The sequence below is a fragment of the Staurois parvus genome, unplaced genomic scaffold, assembly GCF_062004578.1.
Source record: "Staurois parvus isolate SC_StPar_1 unplaced genomic scaffold, SC_StPar_1.0 ptg000436l, whole genome shotgun sequence".
NCBI classification, from domain to species: domain Eukaryota; kingdom Metazoa; phylum Chordata; class Amphibia; order Anura; family Ranidae; genus Staurois; species Staurois parvus.
Genome location: NW_028318232.1, coordinates 5,424,378 through 5,451,876, shown reverse-complemented (window position 1 = coordinate 5,451,876; position 27,499 = coordinate 5,424,378). Strand labels below are relative to the sequence as shown.

The 27,499-nt window shown below is 44.9% G+C and overlaps 1 protein-coding gene across 1 annotated transcript in view; it reads left to right on the top strand.

The window, feature by feature from the left end:
* LOC149454183 (cytochrome P450 2D15-like) overlaps window positions 1-21,727 on the top strand; it is a 57,431-nt gene extending 35,704 nt beyond the window's left edge. Inside the window, exons 6-9 of the mRNA XM_089687705.1 lie at window positions 282-420; window positions 15,321-15,508; window positions 16,461-16,602; window positions 18,031-21,727. Coding sequence (XP_089543831.1) covers window positions 282-420; window positions 15,321-15,508; window positions 16,461-16,602; window positions 18,031-18,212 — 651 coding nt within the window. The 3' untranslated portion in view covers window positions 18,213-21,727. The remainder of the gene's footprint in view (window positions 1-281; window positions 421-15,320; window positions 15,509-16,460; window positions 16,603-18,030) is intronic.
* The last annotated feature ends 5,772 nt before the right edge of the window (window positions 21,728-27,499 follow it).

Genomic DNA, 27,499 nt, shown 5'->3' with positions numbered 1-27,499 from the left:
AGACTAAAAAAAAAAAAGAGCATGGTATACTTGATATATTAAAGCAATTGATGTAAAAAAATGTTTTGTCATTTTAATGTTTCTTTTTTAGAGGTCTATATTGTCAAAAGATTGAGCCTTTTCCCATTTCCTTACATATATTTTTTTGTAAGTCTGCAATAAGAAAATTCTAACACTTTAAAGACTTTTCATTGTCTGTTGGTAAATTAAAACATAATGTAAAACAAGATGATGCTGTGTATAATCTTATATTTTTATTTCTAATGTTTCTCTTACTGTAGGAAAAGGAGAGTGAGTCTAGTTTTACTGAAAGGAATCTCTTGTATTCAACATATGATTTATTTACTGCTGGGACAGGGACTACAAGTACCACCTTGAGGTGGGCACTAATATACATGCTTTTGTACCCCAACATCCAGGGTAAGTAACAATACTTGTCCATAAAGGAACAAATATGGTCCACTACTCAAATACCATAAAAAATTACGTAAAGTGACATAAATCATATGAAATGCTATCAATAGTTTGCTAAAATGACAAAAATCTCAAACAGTGCAACAGTGCAAAAATAATCAAAACTGGACCAAAATGGTCTACATTATATAAAACAAATAACATGCTTGCAAATTATAGCTCATACAATATAGTGCTTGATAAATGTGTCCAACTAAGTGTTGTGATGGAAATCAAATGTGTCAATTGTGAATCCTCCACAACAGATATGAAGCCTGTACACAGGATGTTTTCAGCATCCACTAGTTCAATAAGATGAACTTTTGTCTTTTTTTCAGCCAGACTAACTATTAGAGATGAGCGAATCGAAGTAGGCGAAGTGGAATTCGCTTCGAATATTAGAAAAATTCGAAATTTTTCCTAAAATGGCGGCGACATGTGCGGCGACGGAGCGGGGATGTCTGGGAAGGCGCGCAGACAAGGCGCGCTGACCCATAATGCATTCATTCATGACATGTGATCGCATTAGCCAATCAGCAGCCAGCCAGCCAGCACTGTGTAATGGTTGAGCTATAAATGGCGGCCATTTTAGAATTCTCCATTTGCCTCCAGTCATTCAACAGAGGCAGACCTGGCTGTATTCAGGGAGAGAGTTAGAGACACAGAAACGTTACTTAGGGACATAGAAACGTTAGTTAGGGACACAGAAACGTTACTTAGGGCCACAGAATTGTTACTTAGGGACAGACACAGAATTGTTACTGAGGGACACAGAATTGTTACTGAGGGCCACAGAACTGTTACTTAGGGCCACAGAAACGTTACTTAGGGCCACAGAATTGTTACTTAGGGACAGACACAGAATTGTTACTGAGGGACACAGAATTGTTACTGAGGGCCACAGAACTGTTACTTAGGGCCACAGAAACGTTACTTAGGGCCACAGAATTGTTACTTAGGGACAGACACAGAATTGTTACTGAGGGACACAGAATTGTTACTGAGGGCCACAGAACTGTTACTTAGGGCCACAGAAACGTTACTTAGGGATACAGAATTGTTACTCAGGGACAGACACAGAATTGTTACTTAGGGACAGACACAGAATTGTTACTGAGGGACACAGAATCGTTACTTAGGGCCACAGAAACTTTACTTAGGTCCACAGAAACGTTACTTAGGGCCACAGAATTGTTACTTAGGGACAGACACAGAATTGTTACTGAGGGACACAGAATTGTTACTGAGGGCCACAGAACTGTTACTTAGGGCCACAGAAACGTTACTTAGGGCCACAGAATTGTTACTTAGGGACAGACACAGAATTGTTACTGAGGGACACAGAATTGTTACTGAGGGCCACAGAACTGTTACTTAGGGCCACAGAAACGTTACTTAGGGACACAGAATTGTTACTCAGGGACAGACACAGAATTGTTACTTAGGGACAGACACAGAATTGTTACTGAGGGACACAGAATCGTTACTTAGGGCCACAGAAACGTTACTTAGGGCCACAGAAACGTTACTTAGGGCCACAGAATTGTTACTTAGGGACAGACACAGAATTGTTACTGAGGGACACAGATTTGTTACTGAGGGCCACAGAACCGTTACTTAGGGCCACAGAAACGTTACTTAGGGACACAGAATTGTTACTCAGGGACAGACACAGAATTGTTACTGAGGGCCACAGAATTGTTACTGAGGGCCACAGAACTGTTACTTAGGGCCACAGAAACGTTACTTAGTGCCACAGAAACGTTACTTAGGGCCACAGAAACGTTACTTAGGGCTACAGAAACGTTACTTAGGGCTACAGAAACGTTACTTAGGGCCACAGAATCGTTACTTAGGGCCACAGAAACGTTACTTAGGGCCACAGAAACGTTACTTAGGGCCACAGAATTGTTACTTAGGGACAGACACAGAATTGTTACTGAGGGACACAGATTTGTTACTGAGGGCCACAGAACCGTTACTTAGGGCCACAGAAACGTTACTTAGGGACACAGAATTGTTACTCAGGGACAGACAGAATTGTTACTGAGGGACACAGAATTGTTACTGAGGGCCACAGAACTGTTACTTAGGGCCACAGAAACGTTACTTAGGGCCACAGAAACGTTACTTAGGGCTACAGAAACGTTACTTAGGGCCACAGAATCGTTACTTAGGGCCACAGAATCGTTACTTAGGGCCACAGAAACGTTACTCAGGGCCACAGAAACGTTACTTAGGGCCACAGAATTGTTACTTAGGGACAGACACAGAATTGTTACTGAGGGACACAGATTTGTTACTGAGGGCCACAGAACCGTTACTTAGGGCCACAGAAACGTTACTTAGGGACACAGAATTGTTACTCAGGGACAGACACAGAATTGTTACTTAGGGACACAGAATTGTTACTCAGGGACAGACACAGAATTGTTACTGAGGGATACAGAATTGTTACTGAGGGACACAGAACCGTTACTTAGGGCCACAGAAACGTTACTTAGGGCCACAGAATCGTTACTTAGGGCCACAGAATCGTTACTTAGGGCCACAGAAACTTTACTTAGGGCCACAGAAACGTTACTTAGTGCCACAGAATTGTTACTTAGGGACAGACACAGAATTGTTACTGAGGGACACAGATTTGTTACTGAGGGCCACAGAACCGTTACTTAGGGCCACAGAAACGTTACTTAGGGACACAGAATTGTTACTCAGGGACAGACACAGAATTGTTACTTAGGGACACAGAATTGTTACTCAGGGACAGACACAGAATTGTTACTGAGGGATACAGAATTGTTACTGAGGGACACAGAACCGTTACTTAGGGCCACAGAAACGTTACTTAGGGCCACAGAAACGTTACTTAGGGCTACAGAAACGTTACTTAGGGCCACAGAATCGTTACTTAGGGCCACAGAAACTTTACTTAGGGCCACAGAAACGTTACTTAGTGCCACAGAATTGTTACTTAGGGACAGACACAGAATTGTTACTGAGGGACACAGATTTGTTACTGAGGGCCACAGAACCGTTACTTAGGGCCACAGAAACGTTACTTAGGGACACAGAATTGTTACTCAGGGACAGACACAGAATTGTTACTGAGGGACACAGAATTGTTAGTGAGGGACACAGAATTGTTACTGAGGGACACAGAATTGTTACTGAGGGACACAGAATTGTTACTCAGGGACAGACACAGAATTGTTACTGAGGGACACAGAATTGTTACTGAGGGACACAGAATTGTTACTCAGCGACAGACACAGAATTGTTACTCAGGGACAGACACAGAATTGTTATTGAGGGACACAGAATTGTTACTGAGGGACACAGAATTGTTACTCAGGGACACAGAATTGTTACTCAGGGACACAGAATTGTTACTGAGGGACACAGAATTGTTACTGAGGGACACAGAATTGTTACTCAGGGACACAGAATTGTTACTGAGGGACACAGAATTGTTACTGAGGGACACAGAATTGTTACTCAGGGACAGACACAGAATTGTTACTCAGGGACAGACACAGAATTGTTACTCAGGGACAGACACAGAATTGTTACTGAGGGACACAGAATTGTTACTCAGGGACAGACACAGAATTGTTACTCAGGGACAGACACAGAATTGTTACTGAGGGACACAGAATTGTTACTCAGCGACAGACACAGAATTGTTACTCAGGGACAGACACAGAATTGTTACTGAGGGACACAGAATTGTTACTGAGGGACACAGAATTGTTACTCAGGGACACAGAATTGTTACTCAGGGACAGACACAGAATTGTTACTCAGGGACAGACACAGAATTGTTACTGAGGGACACAGAATTGTTACTGAGGGACACAGAATTGTTACTCAGGGACACAGAATTGTTACTCAGGGACAGACACAGAATTGTTACTGAGGGACACAGAATTGTTACTGAGGGACACAGAATTATTACTGAGGGACACAGAATTGTTACTGAGGGACACAGAATTGTTACTCAGGGACACAGAATTGTTACTCAGGGACAGACACAGAATTGTTACTCAGGGACAGACACAGAATTGTTACTCAGGGACAGACACAGAATTGTTACTGAGGGACACAGAATTGTTATTGAGGGACACAGAATTGTTACTCAGCGACAGACACAGAATTGTTACTCAGGGACAGACACAGAATTGTTACTGAGGGACACAGAATTGTTACTGAGGGACACAGAATTGTTACTGAGGGACACAGAATTGTTACTGAGGGACACAGAATTGTTACTGAGGGACACAGAATTGTTACTCAGGGACAGACACAGAATTGTTACTCAGGGACACAGAATCGTTTAATTAAAGAGTATGTCAGAAAACATGCATAGGAGTGGCAGAGGAGGCAATGTTTTAGGAGCGAGCAGACGTGGCAGCAGAGGAAGGGGTCGAGGCAGCACTAGTCGCAGCCAGAGGCCAGTGCTCCCGGTGTCATCCAGCGGTCGTGTCTCCACCGACAACCCTGCCGTCATCGATTGGTTGGCTCGGTCGTCTTCCTCTTCCCAGGTCACCTCTGACACCTACAGCCAACGGTCGGTGGGTACGTCAGACACAACCGTTAGTTGGCATGGCCCGGGAGCAAGCCCACTGAAATAACGTGTCCTCGACCTGCCCCTGTCCTTTGGTGTTCCCTCACCAAGCGAAGTATCGTATGCTGTGGGCTCAGCCCCACTGTACAGTGAGGAAGAGCTAACAGAGGGCGGTCAGGAACGGGGGGAGACATCCGCCTCTTCAGCAGCCAGGCGAAGAAGTAGTGGCGAGGAGAGTGGCTCGGTAGCCGGTCTAGAGACAGGTCTGTCTCCTGACCCATATATTATAACCTTTTTGTGATAGAAAATAAAAAACTAATATTCAAATTAATATATCATATATACTCAATAATAATAATATACTCAAAACATATAAAAAGTTTTTCAAAAAATTGAAAAGAAAAAATGGTCCAATAAAAAACAGTGTCCCAATAAAAAACAGTGTCCAAAAAAAGGTCCCAAATTTTCAAACTTTATGATCCAATAGGAAGGAATCCTATTTCATCCCGTGATACCTCAAAGAAAAAATAAATAGATACTCTAGTGCATTACTTTTAAAACAATTATATTCACTCAGTGAAGAACACAAAAATTGTGCAAAAACTATATATATATATCTCGTGCACATATGAATTAACTGTGACCACTCCGTGAACACTGCAACACTGTGAATCCAACGACACCAATAGTATTACATGCTATTACCCTCTGTATTTATATAATCAGCATTCAATCAGAGATCTTCTATTTCCTCTCCAAAGAAATTTTCCAAGGTCCTCAAAAGACAAGAAGGGTCTCAAGACTCATGTTCAAGGTATAGGTAAAAGATTTAATAACAACTTACATTAAAATTCCACATATCCAGCTCCAAACATGGCTCCTATGCGAGTTCTGCCAAACAAATGCAGTAAGCCATGTGTGAACAACCAAAAAAATGGCCGCGGCGACACTTCCGGTCTGCGTACGTGCGTCTCGACGTCACACCCCTAGGGTGTGACGTCGCAGACCGGAAGTGTCGCCGCGGCCATTTTTTTGGTTGTTCACACATGGCTTACTGCATTTGTTTGGCAGAACTCGCATAGGAGCCATGTTTGGAGCTGGATATGTGGAATTTTAATGTAAGTTGTTATTAAATCTTTTACCTATACTTTGAACATGAGTCTTGAGACCCTTCTTGTCTTTTGAGGACCTTGGAAAATTTCTTTGGAGAGGAAATAGAAGATCTCTGATTGAATGCTGATTATATAAATACAGAGGGTAATAGTATGTAATACTATTGGTGTCGGTGGATTCACAGTGTTGCAGTGTTCACGGAGTGGTCACAGTTAATTCATATGTGCACGAGATATATATATATAGTTTTTGCACAATTTTTGTGTTCTTCACTGAGTGAATATAATTGTTTTAAAAGTAATGCACTAGAGTATCTATTTATTTTTTCTTTGAGGTATCACGGGATGAAATAGGATTCCTTCCTATTGGATCATAAAGTTTGAAAATTTGGGACCTTTTTTTGGACACTGTTTTTTATTGGGACACTGTTTTTTATTGGACCATTTTTTCTTTTCAATTTTTTGAAAAACTTTTTATATGTTTTGAGTATATTATTATTATTGAGTATATATGATATATTAATTTGAATATTAGTTTTTTATTTTCTATCACAAAAAGGTTATAATATATGATTGCTGCACTTTCTAGGGAGAAAGTATGACTTTTTGAGGAATTTTGGGGTGTAGGAGGTTATACACTGATTTATCTGTCTCCTGACCCACACGCAGCCGAGGGGGCTAGTAGTGAGGCGGAGACCCTAATTGATGATGATGAGGCTGATCGCACTTGGCAGCCTCGTCGTCATCAGGCTATTGCTTCCGCATCATCAGGAGAAGAGGGTGGCAGCTTGGCAGCGAGCAAAACAGTCGGTGGGTTGCTCAGGAGGCAGCAGGGTCGCAGCAGTGTCAGTGGAGGCAAACGGCCACGGAGTAGAGCACCAGCTCCACTGCAGCCTACCACCACGGCCAGTAGTGGTGCCGGTGTGCACGGAGGAAGCAGCAGTCAGCCAGTGAGGAGTATCGGGGGCAAAGTTTCCTACTCGGCGGTGTGGCAATTTTTTGTCAAGCCACCCGAGGAAGTAAACGTAGCCGTATGTCGACTATGTGGCCAGAAAGTCAAGCGTGGCCAGGGGGCCCATGTTGGGACTACAGCATTGCGGCGTCGCCATTTGGTGGCCTGGGAAAACCGTGATAAAGATACGGCGGTTCTGCCCGCCCCAGCCCCCGCTCCATCACCCGCTCCGTTACTTGCTCCGTCACCCGACGTCAATCGCCCTCTATCAGCCAGTCAAGGCTCCAACACCTCTGCTGAGGGGAGTTGTCGCTCGTTGGCATCTTCCGCTCGTTCTGATGCTCCTTCTCTTGCTACTCCTCTTCACGGATTCCGTCAGCAGTCTTTCTTGGAATCCGTTTCCAAGAGACAACAGTTTGCGAGCACGCACCCGACGGTGCAAAAGCTGAACGTCCTCCTGTCCAAGTTGCTGGTGCTGCAGTCCCTCCCTTTCCAAGTGGTGGACTCAGCACCTTTCCGAGAAATGATGGCTTGTGCCGCGCCGCGGTGGAGAGTGCCAAGCCGGCATTTCTTCGCCAAAAAGGCAGTGCCAGCCCTGCATTCACATGTAGAAGAGATGGTGGGCCAGTCTTTGAGCATGTCGGTCTCTGCCAAAGTGCACGGCAGCGCCGACGTGTGGAGCTGTAACTACGGTCAGGGACAGTACATGTCATTTACGGCCCACTGGGTGAACGAGGTGCCGTCACAGCCGCACCAGCAACTTGGACAGGTCACGCCGCTTTTGCCTCCACGTTTGCACGTCCTTGGTCCACAAAAGATGTCCGCCTCTACCACCTCTTCTTCCGCCGTGTCCTCAGCCGCCACCCCCGTGCCAAGTCCCATTACCCGACCGGCATATCACATGTGCAGGGCGCAACGGTGTCACGCTGTGCTGCACCTGGTATGCCTTGGCGAACGTAGTCACACAAGGGAGGAACTTCTCAGTGTAATGAACAGAGAAATCGACAGATGGCTGTCTCCACGCAAACTGAAAATCGGAACCATGTTGACCGACAACGGAAAGAACATGGTGTCTGCTCTGCGTCAAGGAAGGTTGTGCCATGCGCCATGCATGGCTCACGTGTTCAATCTGGTTGTCAAGCGGTGCCTAAAATCCACCATCCCACTGCAAGACATCCTTAAAATGTCACGTAAACTTTGCATGCATTTCAGCCATTCCTACACCGCAAAGCACACCCTCCTTGAGCTGCAGCGGCAGAACGGAATTCCACAGCATCGCCTGATCTGCGACGTTGCAACAAGGTGGAATTCAACCCTACACATGTTAGACCGCCTTTACGAACAGCGAAAGGCCATCACCGATTTCCTGATGTTACAAGCGGATAAAGGTACTCCCCTGTGTAACTTCGATGTCAGCCATTGGCAGCTCAAGCGTGACACGTGCCGCTTGCTCAGGCCCTTTGAGGAGGCCACGCTATTCGTGAGTCGGCAGGACTATGGGATGAACGACGTCATTCCTCTGTTGCACGTCCTGGAACAAATGCTGTTAACAATGGCTGGTCAGGGTGCGGTAGACGTGGCGCACAGATCTCAACGCCACATGACCCCTGTGGGGGCAGGACAGGAAGAAGAGGAGGAGGTAGAGGAGGACATTTGTGCTCAGGAATTATTGAGTGAAATGGGTGGTTTTTCCACTCAGCGGACAGGAGTGGAGGAGCAGGAGCATCTGGTAGAGGAGGAGGAGGAGGAGGCAGAGGACCCAGACGCACCGTGGCACTATGCTGTGGAGATGGAGGCAGGGAGTCCCTCGCATTCCTTGGCACAAATGGCCCATAGCATGCTCGGTTGCTTGCATAGCGACAGCCGAATAATAACCATCAGACAGAGGGATGACTTTTGGCTGTCCACCTTGTTGGACCCTCGCTACCGTTCAAAAATGGTGGCCTTTTTCACACCTGCTGAGAGGGAGGCCAAAATAACGTACTATAAAAACCACCTATGTAGTCAGTTGGTCTCTGCCTTTCTGCGCCAACGTCCATCCTCAGACACTGTGGGCCCTGTGCGCTCGCGTTCCGCTGCCATGGCAGCAGGGAAGGGGTGGGGTGGTAGGAGCAGTGGCAGCTCCACCAGCAGCGGCTGCCTCAGTCTGCAGTCGATGATGAGTAGCTTTCTTCACCAGCGCAGTGAGGAAACTACTAACCAGCCGCAGCAGCAGCAGCAGCATCAGGTGGACCTGGAGCAGGACCTCAAACAACAGGCTTGGGCCTACTTGGACAGCACCCTGCCAACCGAGGTAGACAATCCCCTTGACTACTGGGCAACGAAACTTGACCTTTGGCCCCAACTAGCTGAATTTGCCCTTGAAAGGCTGTCATGCCCGGCCAGTAGCGTGGCATCGGAGCGCGTGTTTAGTGCGGCAGGAGGTATTGTAACTCCGCGGAGGACACGACTGTCCACCCAAAGTGTGGAGAGACTCACGTTTGTGAAAATGAATCAGGCGTGGATTAGTCTGGATTTCAAACCACCAGTTCCTGACACAACTGACTAAATCCGCCATGAATCATGCCCCAAACATGTGCCACTTTCAGGTCTCCTCACACTGCTGGTGTGTTCCATTTTTTGTCATAGGGTGCTGGCAGATTACGGGCCTCCCATAGCTGCTGCCAGGCCCCTAATCTGCCATGGGCCCCTATACCGCCTCCTCATGCTGCTGCCAGGTGCAGAGTCTCTCATGGGTCCCTGTACGGCCTCCCATTGCTGCTGTCTCCATCGCCACACTCTGCCATGTGCCACTTTCAGGTCTCCTCACACACTGCTGGTGTGTTCCATTTTTTGTCATAGGGTGCTGGCAGATTACGGGCCTCCCATAGCTGCTGCCAGGCCCCTAATCTGCCATGGGCCCCTATACCGCCTCCTCATGCTGCTGCCAGGTCCAGAATCTCTCATGGGTCCCTGTACGGCCTCCCATTGCTGCTGTCTCCATCGCCACACTCTGCCATGTGCCACTTTCAGGTCTCCTCACACTGCTGGTGTGTTCCATTTTTTGTCATAGGGTGCTGGCAGATTACGGGCCTCCTATAGCTGCTGCCAGGCCCCTAATCTGCCATGGGCCCCTATACCGCCTCCTCATGCTGCTGCCAGGTGCAGAGTCTCTCATGGGTCCCTGTACGGCCTCCCATTGCTGCTGTCTCCATCGCCACACTCTGCCATGTGCCACTTTCAGGTCTCCTCACACTGCTGGTGTGTTCCATTTTTTGTCATAGGGTGCTGGCAGATTACGGGCCTCCTATAGCTGCTGCCAGGCCCCTAATCTGCCATGGGCCCCTATACCGCCTCCTCATGCTGCTGCCAGGTCCAGAGTCTCTCATGGGTCCCTGTACGGCCTCCTATTGCTGCTGTCTCCATCGCCACACTCTGCCATGTGCCACTTTCAGGTCTCCTCACACTGCTGGTGTGTTCCATTTTTTGTCATAGGGTGCTGGCAGATTACGGGCCTCCCATAGCTGCTGCCAGGCCCCTAATCTGCCATGGGCCCCTGTACCGCCTCCTCATGCTGCTGCCAGGTCCACAGTGTCTCATGCCATGTGCCACTTTCAGGTCTCCTCACACTGCTGGTGTGTTCCATTTTTTGTCATAGGGTGCTGGCAGATTACGGGCCTCCTATAGCTGCTGCCAGGCCCCTAATCTGCCATGGGCCCCTATACCGCCTCCTCATGCTGCTGCCAAGTCCAGAGTCTCTCATGGGTCCCTGTACGGCCTCCCATTGCTGCTGTCTCCATCGCCACACTCTGCCATGTGCCACTTTCAGGTCTCCTCACACTGCTGGTGTGTTCCATTTTTTGTCATAGGGTGCTGGCAGATTACGGGCCTCCCATAGCTGCTGCCAGGCCCCTAATCTGCCATGGGCCCCTGTACCGCCTCCTCATGCTGCTGCCAGGTCCACAGTGTCTCATGCCATGTGCCACTTTCAGGTCTCCTCACACTGCTGGTGTGTTCCATTTTTTGTCATAGGGTGCTGGCAGATTACGGGCCTCCCATAGCTGCTGCCAGGCCCCTAATCTGCCATGGGCCCCTATACCGCCTCCTCATGCTGCTGCCAGGTGCAGAGTCTCTCATGGGTCCCTGTACGGCCTCCCATTGCTGCTGTCTCCATCGCCACACTCTGCCATGTGCCACTTTCAGGTCTCCTCACACTGCTGGTGTGTTACATTTTTTGTCATAGGGTGCTGGCAGATTACGGGCCTCCCATAGCTGCTGCCAGGCCCCTAATCTGCCATGGGCCCCTATACCGCCTCCTCATGCTGCTGCCAGGTCCAGAGTCTCTCATGGGTCCCTGTACGGCCTCCCATTGCTGCTGTCTCCATCGCCACACTCTGCCATGTGCCACTTTCAGGTCTCCTCACACTGCTGGTGTGTTCCATTTTTTGTCATAGGGTGCTGGCAGATTACGGGCCTCCCATAGCTGCTGCTAGGCCCCTAATCTGCCATGGGCCCCTATACCGCCTCCTCATGCTGCTGCCAGGTCCAGAGTCTCTCATGGGTCCCTGTACGGCCTCCCATTGCTGCTGTCTCCATCGCCACACTCTGCCATGTGCCACTTTCAGGTCTCCTCACACTGCTGGTGTGTTACATTTTTTGTCATAGGGTGCTGTCAGATTACGGGCCTCCCATAGCTGCTGCCAGGCCCCTAATCTGCCATGGGCCCCTATACCGCCTCCTCATGCTGCTGCCAGGTCCACAGTGTCTCATGCCATGTGCCACTTTCAGGTCTCCTCACACTGCTGGTGTGTTCCATTTTTTGTCATAGGGTGCTGGCAGATTACGGGCCTCCCATAGCTGCTGCCAGGCCCCTAATCTGCCATGGGCCCCTATACCGCCTCCTCATGCTGCTTCCAGGTGCAGAGTCTCTCATGGGTCCCTGTACGGCCTCCCATTGCTGCTGTCTCCATCGCCACACTCTGCCATGTGCCACTTTCAGGTCTCCTCACACACTGCTGGTGTGTTCCATTTTTTGTCATAGGGTGCTGGCAGATTACGGGCCTCCCATAGCTGCTGCCAGGCCCCTAATCTGCCATGGGCCCCTATACCGCCTCCTCATGCTGCTGCCAGGTCCACAGTGTCTCATGCCATGTGCCACTTTCAGGTCTCCTCACACTGCTGTTGTGTTCCATTTTTTGTCATAGGGTGCTGGCAGATTACGGGCCTCCTATAGCTGCTGCCAGGCCCCTAATCTGCCATGGGCCCCTATACCGCCTCCTCATGCTGCTGCCAAGTCCAGAGTCTCTCATGGGTCCCTGTACGGCCTCGAATTGCTGCTGTCTCCATCGCCACACTCTGCCATGTGCCACTTTCAGGTCTCCTCACACTGCTGGTGTGTTCCATTTTTTGTCATAGGGTGCTGGAAGATTACGGGCCTCCCATAGCTGCTGCCAGGCCCCTAATCTGCCATGGGCCCCTATACCGCCTCCTCATGCTGCTGCCAGGTCCACAGTGTCTCATGCCATGTGCCACTTTCAGGTCTCCTCACACTGCTGGTGTGTTCCATTTTTTGTCATAGGGTGCTGGCAGATTACGGGCCTCCCATAGCTGCTGCCAGGCCCCTAATCTGCCATGGGCCCCTGTACCGCCTCCTCATGCTGCTGCCAGGTCCACAGTGTCTCATGCCATGTGCCACTTTCAGGTCTCCTCACACTGCTGGTGTGTTCCATTTTTTGTCATAGGGTGCTGGCAGATTACGGGCCTCCTATAGCTGCTGCCAGGCCCCTAATCTGCCATGGGCCCCTATACCGCCTCCTCATGCTGCTGCCAAGTCCAGAGTCTCTCATGGGTCCCTGTACGGCCTCCCATTGCTGCTGTCTCCATCGCCACACTCTGCCATGTGCCACTTTCAGGTCTCCTCACACACTGCTGGTGTGTTACATTTTTTGTCATAGGGTGCTGGCAGATTACGGGCCTCCCATAGCTGCTGCCAGGCCCCTAATCTGCCATGGGCCCCTGTACCGCCTCCTCATGCTGCTGCCAGGTCCACAGTGTCTCATGCCATGTGCCACTTTCAGGTCTCCTCACACTGCTGTTGTGTTCCATTTTTTGTCATAGGGTGCTGGCAGATTACGGGCCTCCCATTGCTGCTGCCAGGCCCCTAATCTGCCATGGGCCCCTATACCGCCTCCTCATGCTGCTGCCAAGTCCAGAGTCTCTCATGGGTCCCTGTACGGCCTCCCATTGCTGCTGTCTCCATCGCCACACTCTGCCATGTGCCACTTTCAGGTCTCCTCACACACTGCTGGTGTGTTACATTTTTTGTCATAGGGTGCTGGCAGATTACGGGCCTCCCATAGCTGCTGCAAGGCCCCTAATCTGCCATGGGCCCCTGTACCGCCTCCTCATGCTGCTGCCAGGTCCACAGTGTCTCATGCCATGTGCCACTTTCAGGTCTCCTCACACTGCTGTTGTGTTCCATTTTTTGTCATAGGGTGCTGGCAGATTACGGGCCTCCCATTGCTGCTGCCAGGCCCGTAATCTGCCATGGGCCCCTGTACCGCCTCCTCATGCTGCTGCCAGGTCCACAGTGTCTCATGCCATGTGCCACTTTCAGGTCTCCTCACACTGCTGGTGTGTTCCATTTTTTGTCATAGGGTGCTGGCAGATTACGGGCCTCTCATAGCTGCTGCCAGGCCCCTAATCTGCCATGGGCCCCTGTACCGCCTCCTCATGCTGCTTCCAGGTCCAGAGTCTCTCATGGGTCCCTGTACGGCCTCCCATTGCTGCTGTCTCCATCGCCACACTCTGCCATGTGCCACTTTCAGGTCTCCTCACACACTGCTGGTGTGTTCCATTTTTTGTCATAGGGTGCTGGCAGATTACGGGCCTCCCATTGCTGCTGCCAGGCCCGTAATCTGCCATGGGCCCCCGTACCGACTCCTCATGCTGCTGCCAGGCCCGTAATCTGTCATGGGCCCCTGTACCGCCTCCTCATGCTGCTGCCAGGTCCAGAGTGTGTCATGGGTCCCTGTACGGCCTCCCATTGCTGCTGTCTCCATCGCCACACTCTGCCATGTGCCACTTTCAGGTCTCCTCACACTGCTGGTGGTTTCCATTTTTGTCATAGGGTGCTGTATGGCCTCCCATTGCTGCTGCCTCCACCGCCACACTGTGGCTCCACACTCTGGTTTTGGCCCCGTGACTGCCCAAATGAGTGAAGTGTGCGGTGATTCTAAGATCGACGGCACTCATCTGCATGTCATACTGACTGTCAGTATTATTTCTCTTCCCCAGCAGACTCCAAGGGCATTTAAATTAAAGGTACAGTGTTCTGCACTAATATAAAGGCTCTCTGAAGCCTAGAAACACCCTTTTATAAGTTAAATTCGCAGCGAATATATTCGACTCGAATCGATATTTTTTCACGACAAATCAGTCGAATCGAATTTTTGAATAATTCGCTCATCTCTACTAACTATGTAAATATTGGTTATAACTTTTTTTCTACTAGGTAGCCTAAGAGGAATCTAAGAATCCAGATTTATTCCATTGAGCTGATAAAGCAAGATTGCATTTATAGTATATGTTTTTTGCAGCTGACAACTAGTACCAGTATAAATAAAAGAATTAAAGCCCGATGAAAATGAAAAAAAATCCATGCAGTCTCCCCCCTTCACAGTGCAAGCATGAAATGCTCATTATGCCTAGGGTTTACCTTACAGCCCTGCTAAGGCTGGCTCCAGGACTCTCCTCCTCTGCCCAAAGCTCCAGTCTATGGGCAGAGCCTTGGCATCATCACGAACAATACAGGAACATTAACCCTGTATTTTACACTGGAGAGGCTTACAGAGACAGCTGCAGGGGATTGGTTGAAGTGCTGGAGGGAGCCTGCTGGAAAGAGGAATAAGGCAAGTATTTACATTTTATTCCCCTCTCCAGGTTGAAATGAGTATTTAACCCTTGCAGTGGGGTGAGATCGCCAACTACAAGGGTGGATTTTTACATTTTCCTTCAGTTGAGAAAATGACAGTAAGATACAAAGACATGGATAGAGACAAGTCTGCTGTGCAAGCCAAGATAAATCTAAAATTGCTCTCAGTAAATATATAATGAGTAGCTGTACCCCATAATAAATTCTATGTAAACCATAAGTAACAGCTATTAGATACTGTATTCTACCTTAGTCAGCAGTGTGACTAGTATCAGTCTGTGAGGGTGGCACAATATTTATATAATGATGTGCATTTTGGTTTAGAAAAAGTTCATGAAGAAATTGATCAAGTAATTGGAAGGGAGAGAAAAGCAACAATGGCGGATATTCTGGAAATGCCATTTACCAATGCTGTGATCCATGAAATACAGCGCTTCAGTGATATTGCTCCTTTAGCTTTACCTCACATGACCTACAGAGACATGGAAATTCATGGATGTTTCATACCAAAGGTAATATTATATGTACAGACACTTTATTCTAAATGCTTTACAACTTTAATTTTCTTTTTTTAAGTGTGTAAATAGATCTGTGAAGGGCCCAATGCACACTTGGGCACCCTAAAGCTGGCCATAGATGGATCAAATCTCAACTGGTTCAGCAGGGACCTGCCAAGATTCAATCCATCTATAGGCAGACTGGTTGTACTGAAGTCGATCCTTCAAACAACTTCAGTACAACCAGCCTGTTGGATTGTTTGCATGCAATTACTGCTGACAGATATAGCCGCCAGCAGTAATCATTGTGGTCTGCCAACAAGGAAGGCTCCCCACTGACAGAACACAATAGGAGAAATTCCTCCATCAACACTGACTGTGAGTCGAGTGATTTTCTTTCCTGCAACCTGTACAGGATACAAAATGTATTTACAGCTCACTTACCAAGTGGACTCTCCCAGGGCTCATTTCATCTCAGGCTTAGTCACTAAACTTGGTTTTGTTCACTGTCAGGCAGCGTACAAGCAACATCTTGGCTTAGTCAGCTGCAGGCTATAATTTTAAATCTGCTAGAATACATTGTCAATGACACTTTCACTATCTGTGAAACCTGTACTGTTCAATAACATCACATACTGTACAAATTACACCCTTCTCCCTGCTTAATGGTATTTTTTAAAATGTAATTTTGCATTCATACATGTTTTCCAGGGCATGCTCTTTGTTTGCCAATCCCCTGCCTATTACCCTGAAAATGGGCAGAATAATTTTTCCAGATTCACCCCCATAGACTTCATTGGAGTTCAGTTCACAATTTTAAGACCCTTATGATGGGTATGACAAACAGTCATGAACCAAACCCATGCACATTCACTAAGCTCTAACTGCAGGTTTTTGGTCACATATACACCTGTAGCAGGTTAGGTTAAAAAAATATTCTGCATCTGCTAATTGTTCTTTTTTAAAGGGGACTACGATCTTCACCAATTTATCCTCTGTGCTGAAAGACGAGCAGGTCTGGGATAAGCCATACCAGTTTTATCCAAAGCATTTCCTTGATGAAAATGGCAAGTTTGTAAAGCGAGAGGCCTTCATTCCATTTTCAGCAGGTACTGCATACATTAAACAGGGCAAAAATGTAACTTGTTTTGTTTTATGCTGCTATTACAATGCTATGATATGTGGATTATTGGATTAACGAGGAACCAGTAAATGTATGTTCACTTAGAAAATCCTCAAATCATAAATGAATTATACTGTAATTAACCAAATAGAAAAAGAGCTCCAGTATCCTCTAAAGAGAATGATTTATTTAATGTCATGTTATCTACAATATTAATGTTTTTGAATCTAAGTATTGCATAGAAGTTACTGATCACCATAGGCAGGGGAATTTGCTTGATCCAGGGATATCATGCACACAGGACGTTAAAATAAACCCTCCTAGAAGCCTTCCTCCTGGCAACAACAGTTTTGCAGAAAAAACGTCTGATACTTGTAAAAGCATCTAACACTTTTACAAGTGTTTAGGTGTGTTTACAGGCAACAAATGCCTGGGTGTTAATTTATTTTATTGGCCAGAATAATAATTTATTCTGGCCATTGAAATTAATTAACGCTCAAGTGCCAAACATGCCTAGCGTTAACATGTGTTTAGGTACATTGGGATGTGTTTACACGTGTCAAAGGATTTTTTTCTGCCAAAACGCTGCTGTTCCTGGATGCACTGGCCCTGGGGTTTTTTTCCCTTTCTGTAAACACTCCTGCCGCTAAAAGTCTGCAGGTAGTGAAAAAAAGCCTGACACCCCTAAAAGCGGCTTCAAAAACGCCCTTTGTGCATGAGGCCTTAATGTACTGTAAAAATGCTAACGCTCTTTAACGCTACTAAAATGCTACTACAAGCTGGCACAAAAATGCTATTATCAGTGTTTTTCATCCAGCGTTTTTTTCTAGCGTTTTGTGAGCTTATGAAAAATGCTAGTGTTCATGGAGCCTAACTGTGCTACATACTGTACATAGTGATCCACTACTGAAAACACCGTATTTAACCCTGCCTATTATAGAAGTTGTTTAAAAGGCATTCTGAGTAATTACATTGTAAGTCCCCAGTCACACTGGTGCGACTTGTCATGCGATTTGGTAGTTTCGAATTGCATGAGAAGTCGCACTCTATTGTCCGTAATGGAAGCGGTCATATTGGATCAATTTTGAAAGTACTTTATGCACTACTTTTTGCAAGTTCATGAAGTTGCACGGATGTCTTCCAAGTCGCACCTGAAGTCAGACTGACATCGGACTTTGAAATTGTGCGAATTCAAGTGAAGTCGCACTTTTTCAAAGTCGGATTCGGTGTGACCAAAGACTAAAGAAAAGAATCTCACAAAATTGGCAGCATCTTCCTAATGCCTCTTTTCTGCAAAAATGTTTTATAATATTTTCTGTACCACATTCTGAACATGTGAGCTTTTATAATATGTAAAAAGGTAAAGAAGATGTAACCAGCAAGATTATCCTTGTAATTATGTTTTTCTTTGCAGGTCGACGGGCTTGCCTAGGAGAACAGCTAGCCAGAATGGAACTTTTCCTTTTCTTTACAACTCTCCTACAGCAATTTACTTTTGAGATACCAAATAATCAACCTCGCCCAAGAGATGATCCTATCTATGCATTTATACACTTTCCACATCCTTACAAGATCTGTGCAGTATCCAGAGTATAATATTCTGGAATATAAAACAAGTTTCAATCATTGTACCTTAGCACTTAAAGTGTTACTAAACCCAAAACAGTAAAATCAGTCTGTCTATGCAGTAAAGCATGCTTGTTAAACTCACTGTGGAACCTAAGGGGTTAATCCTCTGCACTGTGTAAAAAGGCTGTTTGATCCTTTTTCTCTCTGCCCCTCCTCTTGTTGAAATGACCACCTGATATAGATTGAATCCATAGTCATGTGCACATGCTCAGTTTGGTGTGTATTGCTAGAGAGGTCTTTTTTTTTTCTTGGGAAAGTGCATGGGATCAGCACTGTCCAGACAGAGGGTCATGCCTTTACATCCTCCTAGAGCAGAAAGAAAACTCCTCCTACAAGCTTTAACCCAGTCTCTTCTGAAGTTCCAAGACTGCTCTAACTACTGATGAGAAAAGGTATTTAGCAGTTTATATTTACTAATATAATTGTATGTCCATGTTGTGTTTACTGTGGGAGACCAGATATAGTGAATGGAGGGTCATGGGTTTAGTATCTCTTTAACTCCTGCTCAATAAGCAACCAAATTCATAAAGTGTTTTATTATTTTTGGGGAGGGATTATTCCTCTACAGGTTTTTACTGGTGACTCATCTGATCCTGTGTTACACTTGTGATAGGTTGGGTTTTAGCTGAGCTATTTGTTTTACTAGCCTGGATGAGTTTTTGTTTTGCAAATGCATAGGGCAACCAATTCATTTGAAAGAGATGCCCTACGCTCGACACACATGCCAAAGAAGCAAAGAAGCTCTTGCACCTTTTTTGGGTACAGAGACTGGCACATTTTTTACTGCATGTTTCTGTACGTGTTCCCAGAACACACAGATGTGAATGCAGCTTAAGGGTTATGTGGGGGTCCTAAACAGAAGTAAAGAATTTATCGGAGGTTAGCATAACAGGATTTTTGCACTCACTGTAAATTCCTTTTCTCAAAGTGGATTTAGGGTCACTGCTTTGATGATAAAAAGCAGTCTAGGGTTATACTGCCACCCACATGAGAAACGGACACTAGGTACATAGAAAACTCCCTTGAGGCTATTACTCTTCCAATCTCACATCTGCTCAGTTGTAGTAATCAGTCTAACGAAAAAACATTAACATATGATGGGAAGAGAAGAGAGTTGTGTCCCTCAATGGACCCTGAGAAAAGGATTTTACAGTGAGAACAAAAATCCTATTTTTTCTATTGCCCATTGAGGGACACATCTTTGATGGAAAGTGCCCGGGGACCATCAAAAGGAGACCAAACGGAGGGGTGGGCACACCTAAAACCACAGGTAAACCAGCCCAACAAGATAAAACCCAAAACAAAAGAGAACCAAGGAGATTGCAGAACTCAGAGCCTGTATTAACAGAAAAGGATGCAGTCTTACAGATAGGATTTAACAGGAAAATTAAGCATTTCACCTTACAACTCATAGGACTATTCACCAACCTGTCAAATTCCATTAGAAATAGTGAATCTGGAACCTCTTTTAGAAGCTTCTGGAATAACAAACAGATAATCAGTCCGCTTAAAAAAACAGTGGCTGAAAGACCAAAATCCTGACAGCCATAATCACATCCTATCAATGGAGAGAAATCTCCTTGGGGTGAACTGATATTGAACCTAAAGAAGTCAACACAATATCCTCATGAACATCAAATTCAGAAACCACTTTAGACAAAGAACACATCCATTGTCTGCAAACAACCTTTTCTTTATGTAAAATCAAATAGGGATCCTTACAGGATGCCCCTGATAACTGAGAGACTCTTCTAGCCGAAGTGATGGCCACAGTAAAGCGCACCTTACAGGAAAACAAAGTAAAAGAAATGTCCCAAATAGGTTCAAACCCATGGGTTCTTATGCGGAACACTGAGGATCATGGGATCATGGGACTCCAAAAACACGCTGGTAGGATAATTGGATCCTGTCTAAATTGGCCCTAGTATGTATGAATGTAAGTTAGGAGCCTTAGATTGTACGCCCCTTGAGGGTTAGGGACTGATGTGATTGTACAATATATATGTGTGTAAAGCGCTGCGTAAATTGACGGCGCTATATAAGTACCAGAAATAAATAAATATAATAAATGGGATTTGACGTTCAGGAAGTAAGCCATATTGTAGGGTTTATTGACCCTTTACACTACAGTTCCCATAAAACACCGAGGCAGAGGGGGTGTGGTAGAATAGTTTTTTATAGATTGCTCTAATACCTTTTGGCGCTGAGGGAACTAATAAGAGCACGAGTGCTGCATACTGACCAGACTGCTGAGAAGCCAGACCAGCAGAGGCATCTGAGGCAGCACAGATTGCAGCAACCACATCTGCACCATTACTGCAGAGAGACCAGAGCATCCTCTCACCCTCTACTTCTCACCGTTGAAACTCTTCCCACCACTGGAGGCATCCCGTGGAGAGGGCCCCCTTTTTACAGTGAAAGTTCACAGCCACACCACAGGGACTGGTGTGAGGGCATTGCCCATTGTTCACACTGCTAGCAGGGACTGGGTTACTGAAGGCAGGACATTAAGTATAGTGCACCTATACTGCACCTATACCACAATTTTACTGCATCTTACTGCATGCTGGTTTACTAAAATTGTAGTTAAGTGCACCAGCTTTATGATATAGTACTACTGATGGGTGCTAAGTATTACTTTTAGTAATTTTCTATGATATTGCATGCTTTGTACACTCAACCTAGTGTATCAGAGAGTCTGGGGGCGAGGCAAAGAATAGACGACCCATCCTATCCAGCGGCTTCTACAGGGGTAGTGCTACAGGTGAGAATCAGAGAATTATTAGCAAGAGTATGTTGAAAAAGAACAGGAAAGACAGACATCTGATTGTACTGAAGAACAAATGTTCTACTGACAACTGAAGGAAAGAACACAGGCCACCAAAAAGGCACTTTGGAAAACCACCAGAGACTCACAGTAAAAATAAAAACTTGCTTTATGCATTCATTAATAAATCTTGCAGGAAGTATATTTATGAGCTTTAAGCATGGTCCACTTTCTGATAACTGTGCCAGAAATGCCCCTGTCTCTCTGAACATGGGTTTTACAGCCAGGCCATCAAATCCAGCAAAAGAGAAGCAGGTTGGAAGTGGTCCTTGGAACAATTCTGGCTTATCTGGAAGAGGCCACACAGTGTCAGCTGATAGATGAAAGAAGCTGATAGATGAAATAAGCCAATTTGGAGCAATGAGAATGTCTTGAATGCCTTAAAGTTCAATCCTTTGAAGTAGATGAGGTAAAGGTTTCATCAAAGGAAATGCATAGATCAGGGCATACTGATCCCACCAAGGTGTTCTACGTATCTGCCATTGGGTCATGCGTCCTGGAGACAAATCTGCCCAGTTTTTTTATAAAATAATTTTTTACCAAGTGCAATGATCTCAAAATCATAAAGTTATTGTGACACACTTTACAATTATATACAAATGTATCCAAATATAGTTTCAAAAATTGTATCAAATTAAAGACTTTCTAACAAATATATGTGACTGTGCATCTTTATATCTTCCAATACCTCCATGTTCACACTACAAACCAGTTTTTTGCCCAACACCTGTGCCTATAAACAAACTAACTAGTTATATGACCATACTAGAAATTCAGGCCAAAACACTTGGTTTAAACAATTCTCTCCTCTATATTTTAAATGTTCATTCACTATGTCATCTGCCGTTTTTTTAAACTCTCATTGATCATTGCAATGTAAAAACACATAAAGCTCTACATGATATTATACTGAAAAAAGCACCTTTTTTAAATCCAAAATCACAAGCTGCACTCACACCTAAAGGTGCTAGAAATGACACTAGTTTAAAATAGCATATGTATGTTGGAACTGCCTGCAGCTGGTATAAAACTGCCATTGGCTTCTCTCACACACCAAGCTTTCACCTGGCTACCTCATTCCCCATTTTACACATCCAGCAGAGTACCGGAAGTGAGTGCTCAGGCCCTTTGCTGATTTTTGTTGTAAAGGATTCTTTGAAAATCTCATTAAAACATCCTTTGTGAACCGAGAAGCTAGAAGACTATGAATGTACACTGCGGTGATCTTTGGAACATTAAACTCTACTGAGGACAGCATAGATTATATCTCCATCACCAACACAACACTCCAACACTCCTGGTGTCCCCTTGAAGACTGATGTAAGCCACAGTTGTGGCACTGAATGAACGAATCAGGATCAGACGTACAATTAAATAAAGACAAATTGCTTGCAACTCCTTGATGTTGATTGGAAGTTTTGATTTCCCCAGATACTAACAATCCTGAAAATACAAATGGCCCAGAACTCTGCCCCAACCCAGAAGGCTGGCATCCATTGTTACAATCTTACAGTGTAAGGAAGAAAAAAATGCTCTCTGACAATGTTTGGATGGAAGCCACCTACCAAGACCATTGGTATGACAATGTAACCTGATTATTTTGTTCAGTGAAAGACATGAATTGTCCCACCCTGGGAGGATGTTTTGTTGCAAAGTTCTGGATTGAAATTAAGAAATATGGAACTGCTTCAAAAGTGGATATCATCAATTCCAGCATTTGAATGCAGTTCCGCAGGGAACACAAATTCCAGGATGAAAGTTGCCAAGCCTGATTCCAGTTTCATCAACATTTTCTGGGGTAGGAAAACTTTGGCTTGAAGGGTATCCAAGTGAAGGGCCAAATACTCTGATGTGTCAAAATTACGTCTCAAAGTAGTGGATTCATTCAAAGTTCTCCAGGGTATGCATCATGATTGACAGATTAGACTGCAAGGTCAGAGAGGTCTGTTGCAAAGCGAAGAAATTGCCAGTGAGCTGGAAAGATGGGAATGTGTTACTCCTTTATGTTGATGGAAGCTAAAAAGTCTTAACAATTAGGCTACATTCACACCAATGTGTTTTTTTTAGTGCTTTTTGCAGAAACGCATTACAGTCCATTTAACATGGTTTCCTATAAAACATGTTCACATCTATGCTTTTTTGAGCTGCTGCGTTTTTGTAAAGGGTCAGGGACTTTTTTTTAAAAAGCAAAAAGCAGATTTTTGCTACAATAGAGTTCAATAGAGAAGCTGCTGAAATGTATGGTAGTGCATTTTTGCAGCATTTTGCATTTTTATTCTTCCCAGCAACAAAAAAAAAATGTCCACTTTAACGGAAAAAAAAGCTAAACAAAAACATGTCAAAAACGAGCCAAAAACACATGTAGAAAAAAGCAATATGAACTGCAAAAAGCACTGGAGAAAGCATCAAATGCAAAATGCATATATAGGAACCAAGCCTAACTGAATTGATTCCATCCAAAACGTTTGAGAGTGAACAAAGGTAGTAAAAGCCTTTACATCCAAAATGGGACAAAGGCCACTTTGAGGTTTTTGAACTGTACATAGGTTTGAATAAATACCTTGAAATCTTTCGGCTGGAGAAATGGTATGATACCTCCCTGATTCAACAATTCCTAAATTTTGAAAGAAGTTTCGTCAGATATGGAGATACGGAAAAAAATCAAGGTGGTAGACAGAGGGAATACTCTATATGGAGACCTTTACTTACAAGCTCCTGCACCCATTAGTCGGCTATGCAAGCCTCCTAAATCTGTGAAGTAGCTGGTGGGGTCAGACCTTCATCTGCTGGCAGATTTACCTGCAGTCTTTTAAGCTTTTAGTTTACCAATGACATTTAGAATTTCCTGAGCCTGAAGGAGTGGAAGAAGACTTGTGTGTTTGGGAACTGGAACCTGACTTGGAGGAAAGGAAGGAACATTTAGGAAGGTGTCAAATTGTGTTGTTTTATATTTATTTTTGCGTATACGATGAGTACTCTTATCCCCTGTCAGTTTTTTTAAAGATTGTGCCAAGATAAGAGCTGAAAAAGGACAGTCATAGCAAAGCCTTCATACACTGTTGCTCTGCTGACTGGCTCAAAAGTCTGATCGTTCTAAGAATCTGGACAGAAGAAAGGAATACCAGAGACATAACCTGGCTAGAATCCAGAACTGCATCACACATAAAATTCAACGCATCCATGATCTGGTTATTGCAATCAATAAACTGATGGTCAATAACAGCAGCCGCCTGATCCTCACCCTAATAATAGTTAGATATGGATTAGACCAGTAAGTAGAACTGAATTTAGACCAGAAATTTGATTTAAGATTAGTCAGCTAAAGCCTGGGCAATAAGTGTGGTAGTAAGCATGGACTGAAGGGCAACTCACAAAGTTATTTGCAACTCCTTGTCATAAAGGGTCCTTAAAAGATGGAGCATCTTCTATAGGAATGGTCAAGCGCTGGAGGGTTGACTGTGGAAGGAGTAGTCCATTTTGTGATAAGGGATAGAGCACCAGGAACTGTTTGGGACAAGGAATTGCTTGTTGGGGTGTTTTGAATCTTTGTAATTAAAATGACTGAAGAGAGGATGAGGAGGAAACACCTTGGTGGAATGATTATTTCTAGAACTGAAAAAAGACACTGCAGTAGGTGAAGTGATGGTGGTATCCTCATATTTTAAAGTGAAACCCACAGCCTTGATCAGAAACAAGTTTTGTTCTGCTTTAGTGAAACAACTGCTGACTGATATTCATCTCATGGGGTCTGCTCTACGAAAGAGAAGGACTCAGCCTCTAACAATCAATCCGCTGGAAGATTCCTGACAAAATCAGAAAGATTAGGCATCTCTGCTTCAAATGCCATGGGGGAAGGTGGATATGGGTAGTTTAACGCCATGCTAGAAAGGGGGAGCAACAAACTGCATTAACTGAGTCATAAAACCTTACAAGACAGTAGAGAATACCCTTATTATTGCCCAGGCATTAGTTGACTAATCTTTAATCAATTATAGGAGGAGGAATTAGCACCCAAGGATGAATTGTGGGGTCAGAAATGACAGGCAGAATAAGCATTTTCTACTTCTATCTGTAAGAAATACATCACAACATTTTCCTTTGCCAAGTTTGACCTTACATATAGAACCAAAAAGGTCCTGCAAATGAAGTTTGCCATCAATCACAGGGCAATTGCTTTTCTGTTTGGAAGACATTTTGTCAAATACAAGAAAAAGGCTTTTCTGGCCAAATGGCAGGCAGACCTACAACTCATGGCACAGCTCAGGGAGAAAATTCTCTACTTCTCCCACAAATTCTCTATTGTCTCGAGGGTTCAGGAAATGAGCTACAAAATTCTTACCATGTGGTATAGGGTCCCCACCATGCTTCACCTCATTTCCCCTCAGATATCTGGCTGCTGCTGCCGCTGTGAGGCCGGAGAGGAGTCTCTGGTCCACATCTTCTGGCAATGCCCACAAATTCAGCCTTTCTGGCAGGCAGTGACCGCTACCATTAAGCAACTCACTGCAGTCGACCTACATGATGACCCTGCGGCCTGCCTGCTGCACCTGACAGAGAGACCTACTAAAAACTCTAAGCACTCCTTTACTATAGAACTCTTGAATGCTGCTAAAGCATACATTCCTCTCCGCTGGAGAGATGTCAACCTGTGGACGAAAGCTGTAAGGTTTACAAAAGTCAATGAACTCCAAAACATGGAAGACCTCAGGGCCATGCTGCACAATACGGAGGAATTGTTTACTGACACTTGAAAGCCCTGGCATAATTTCATATAAACAGATGCCTACCTCAGCTAATTGGCTGCAACCCAGTGACTCCAATCCCGTGCCTTCCAGTATCCTACCTGGTAGAGAGATGCCTCTCTCTTCTCTTTCTCCTTTACTGGTCACCGGTCTATCTTCCCTTCCCTACTTTCCCTCTTTTTCTTCTTAGTTTCCCCTCCTCCTTTCTTCTCCCCTTTTCCACATGCTCCTGGAAGCTCCTCTCAAACTGTTTTCATGCTTAACCGCTTCCATACCGGGCACTTTTACCCCTTCCTGCCCAGGCCCTTTTTCAGGTTTCAGCGCTCTCACACTTTGAATGACAATTGCGTTGTCATACAACATTGTACCCAAACTAAAATTTTTTAATTTTCTTCACACAACTAGAGCTTTCTTTTGGTGGTATTTAAGCAACACTGGGGTTTTTTTTTTTGCTAAATTAACAAAAAAAGACTGAAAATTTTGGAAAAAAACCCACATTTTTCTTTGTTTCTGTTATAAAAGTTTGCAAATAAATAATTGTTCTTCAAAAATTTAGGTCAAGATGTATTCTACTACATGTCTTTGGTGAAAATAACCCAAATTAGGATGTATTATTTAGTTTGTAGGAAAGTTATAGAGTTCACAAACTATGGTATATATCTGAATATTGATCAATCCTGAAGTACTGACGGCCAATCTAATTTCTTGAGGTCCACAAATATCAGAACAGTACAGATATCCCCCAAATGACCTCTTTTTGCAAAGTAGACAGTCCGACGTATTTCATAAGAGGCATGGCAAGTTTTTTGAAGGTGAAATTTTTTTGTCATAATTTTTCGTAAAATGAAAAAATGTAAAATATTATTTTCACAAATTTTTTTTTTATATACTGTCACCAGTGCAGTACAGCATCATCATATAACTGGCATTGCAGTGATCAAGGACACTGACTGGTGACAGTACGAAAAAAAAATTTTTTAAATTTTTTTATTAGTTTTAATTTTTATTACATTTTTTTCTCTTTTTTAAGAATTGTTTTCATATTTCACTATGACCAAAGTAGTATAATGTTACCATAGTAACACTGTACTATCTTGGGGAAGTGAGCAGTATTTTTTTTTTTTTTTACACACTTTATAAGCAAGCATTTACCTGAATGACATCAATTCATTCAGGGTTTTTTTTTTGTGCTTAGCTGAGATTTGGCCGCCGCTAATCACATGACAGAGCTGGGCTGTGATTAGCCCAGCTTGTGCATTTGATCACTGTGACCATTCACAGCTAGACACACTAGTATACAATGGATGGCATGAAAGGAAGCCATCCATTGTATACAACTGTCATGTGACCTGCTGTGATTGGTCACAGCAGGTCACATGGTACTGGAAACGGGGTCGGTACACAGATCTGTCATCAGCCATGTCTCAGGTACACGGCCGGTGACCGATTGCGCCACAGAGCAGTCCTGCGGGTAGGCAAACTACCCATGCCTGAAAGGACGCCATATTGCGTCCACCCAGAGGGACGAGCTGCTCGCCCGGCCGCCTTTGTGCTATTGGCAGGGTGGGAACTGGTTAAAAAATGTGGTAATTTCTCCAATGTCCCTCTGGCGCTGGTGTCGTCTACTCAGCTTCTTCCATGTATTGGGCTGCAGCCATCTCCATTGGCCGTTGTGGGATGATGTC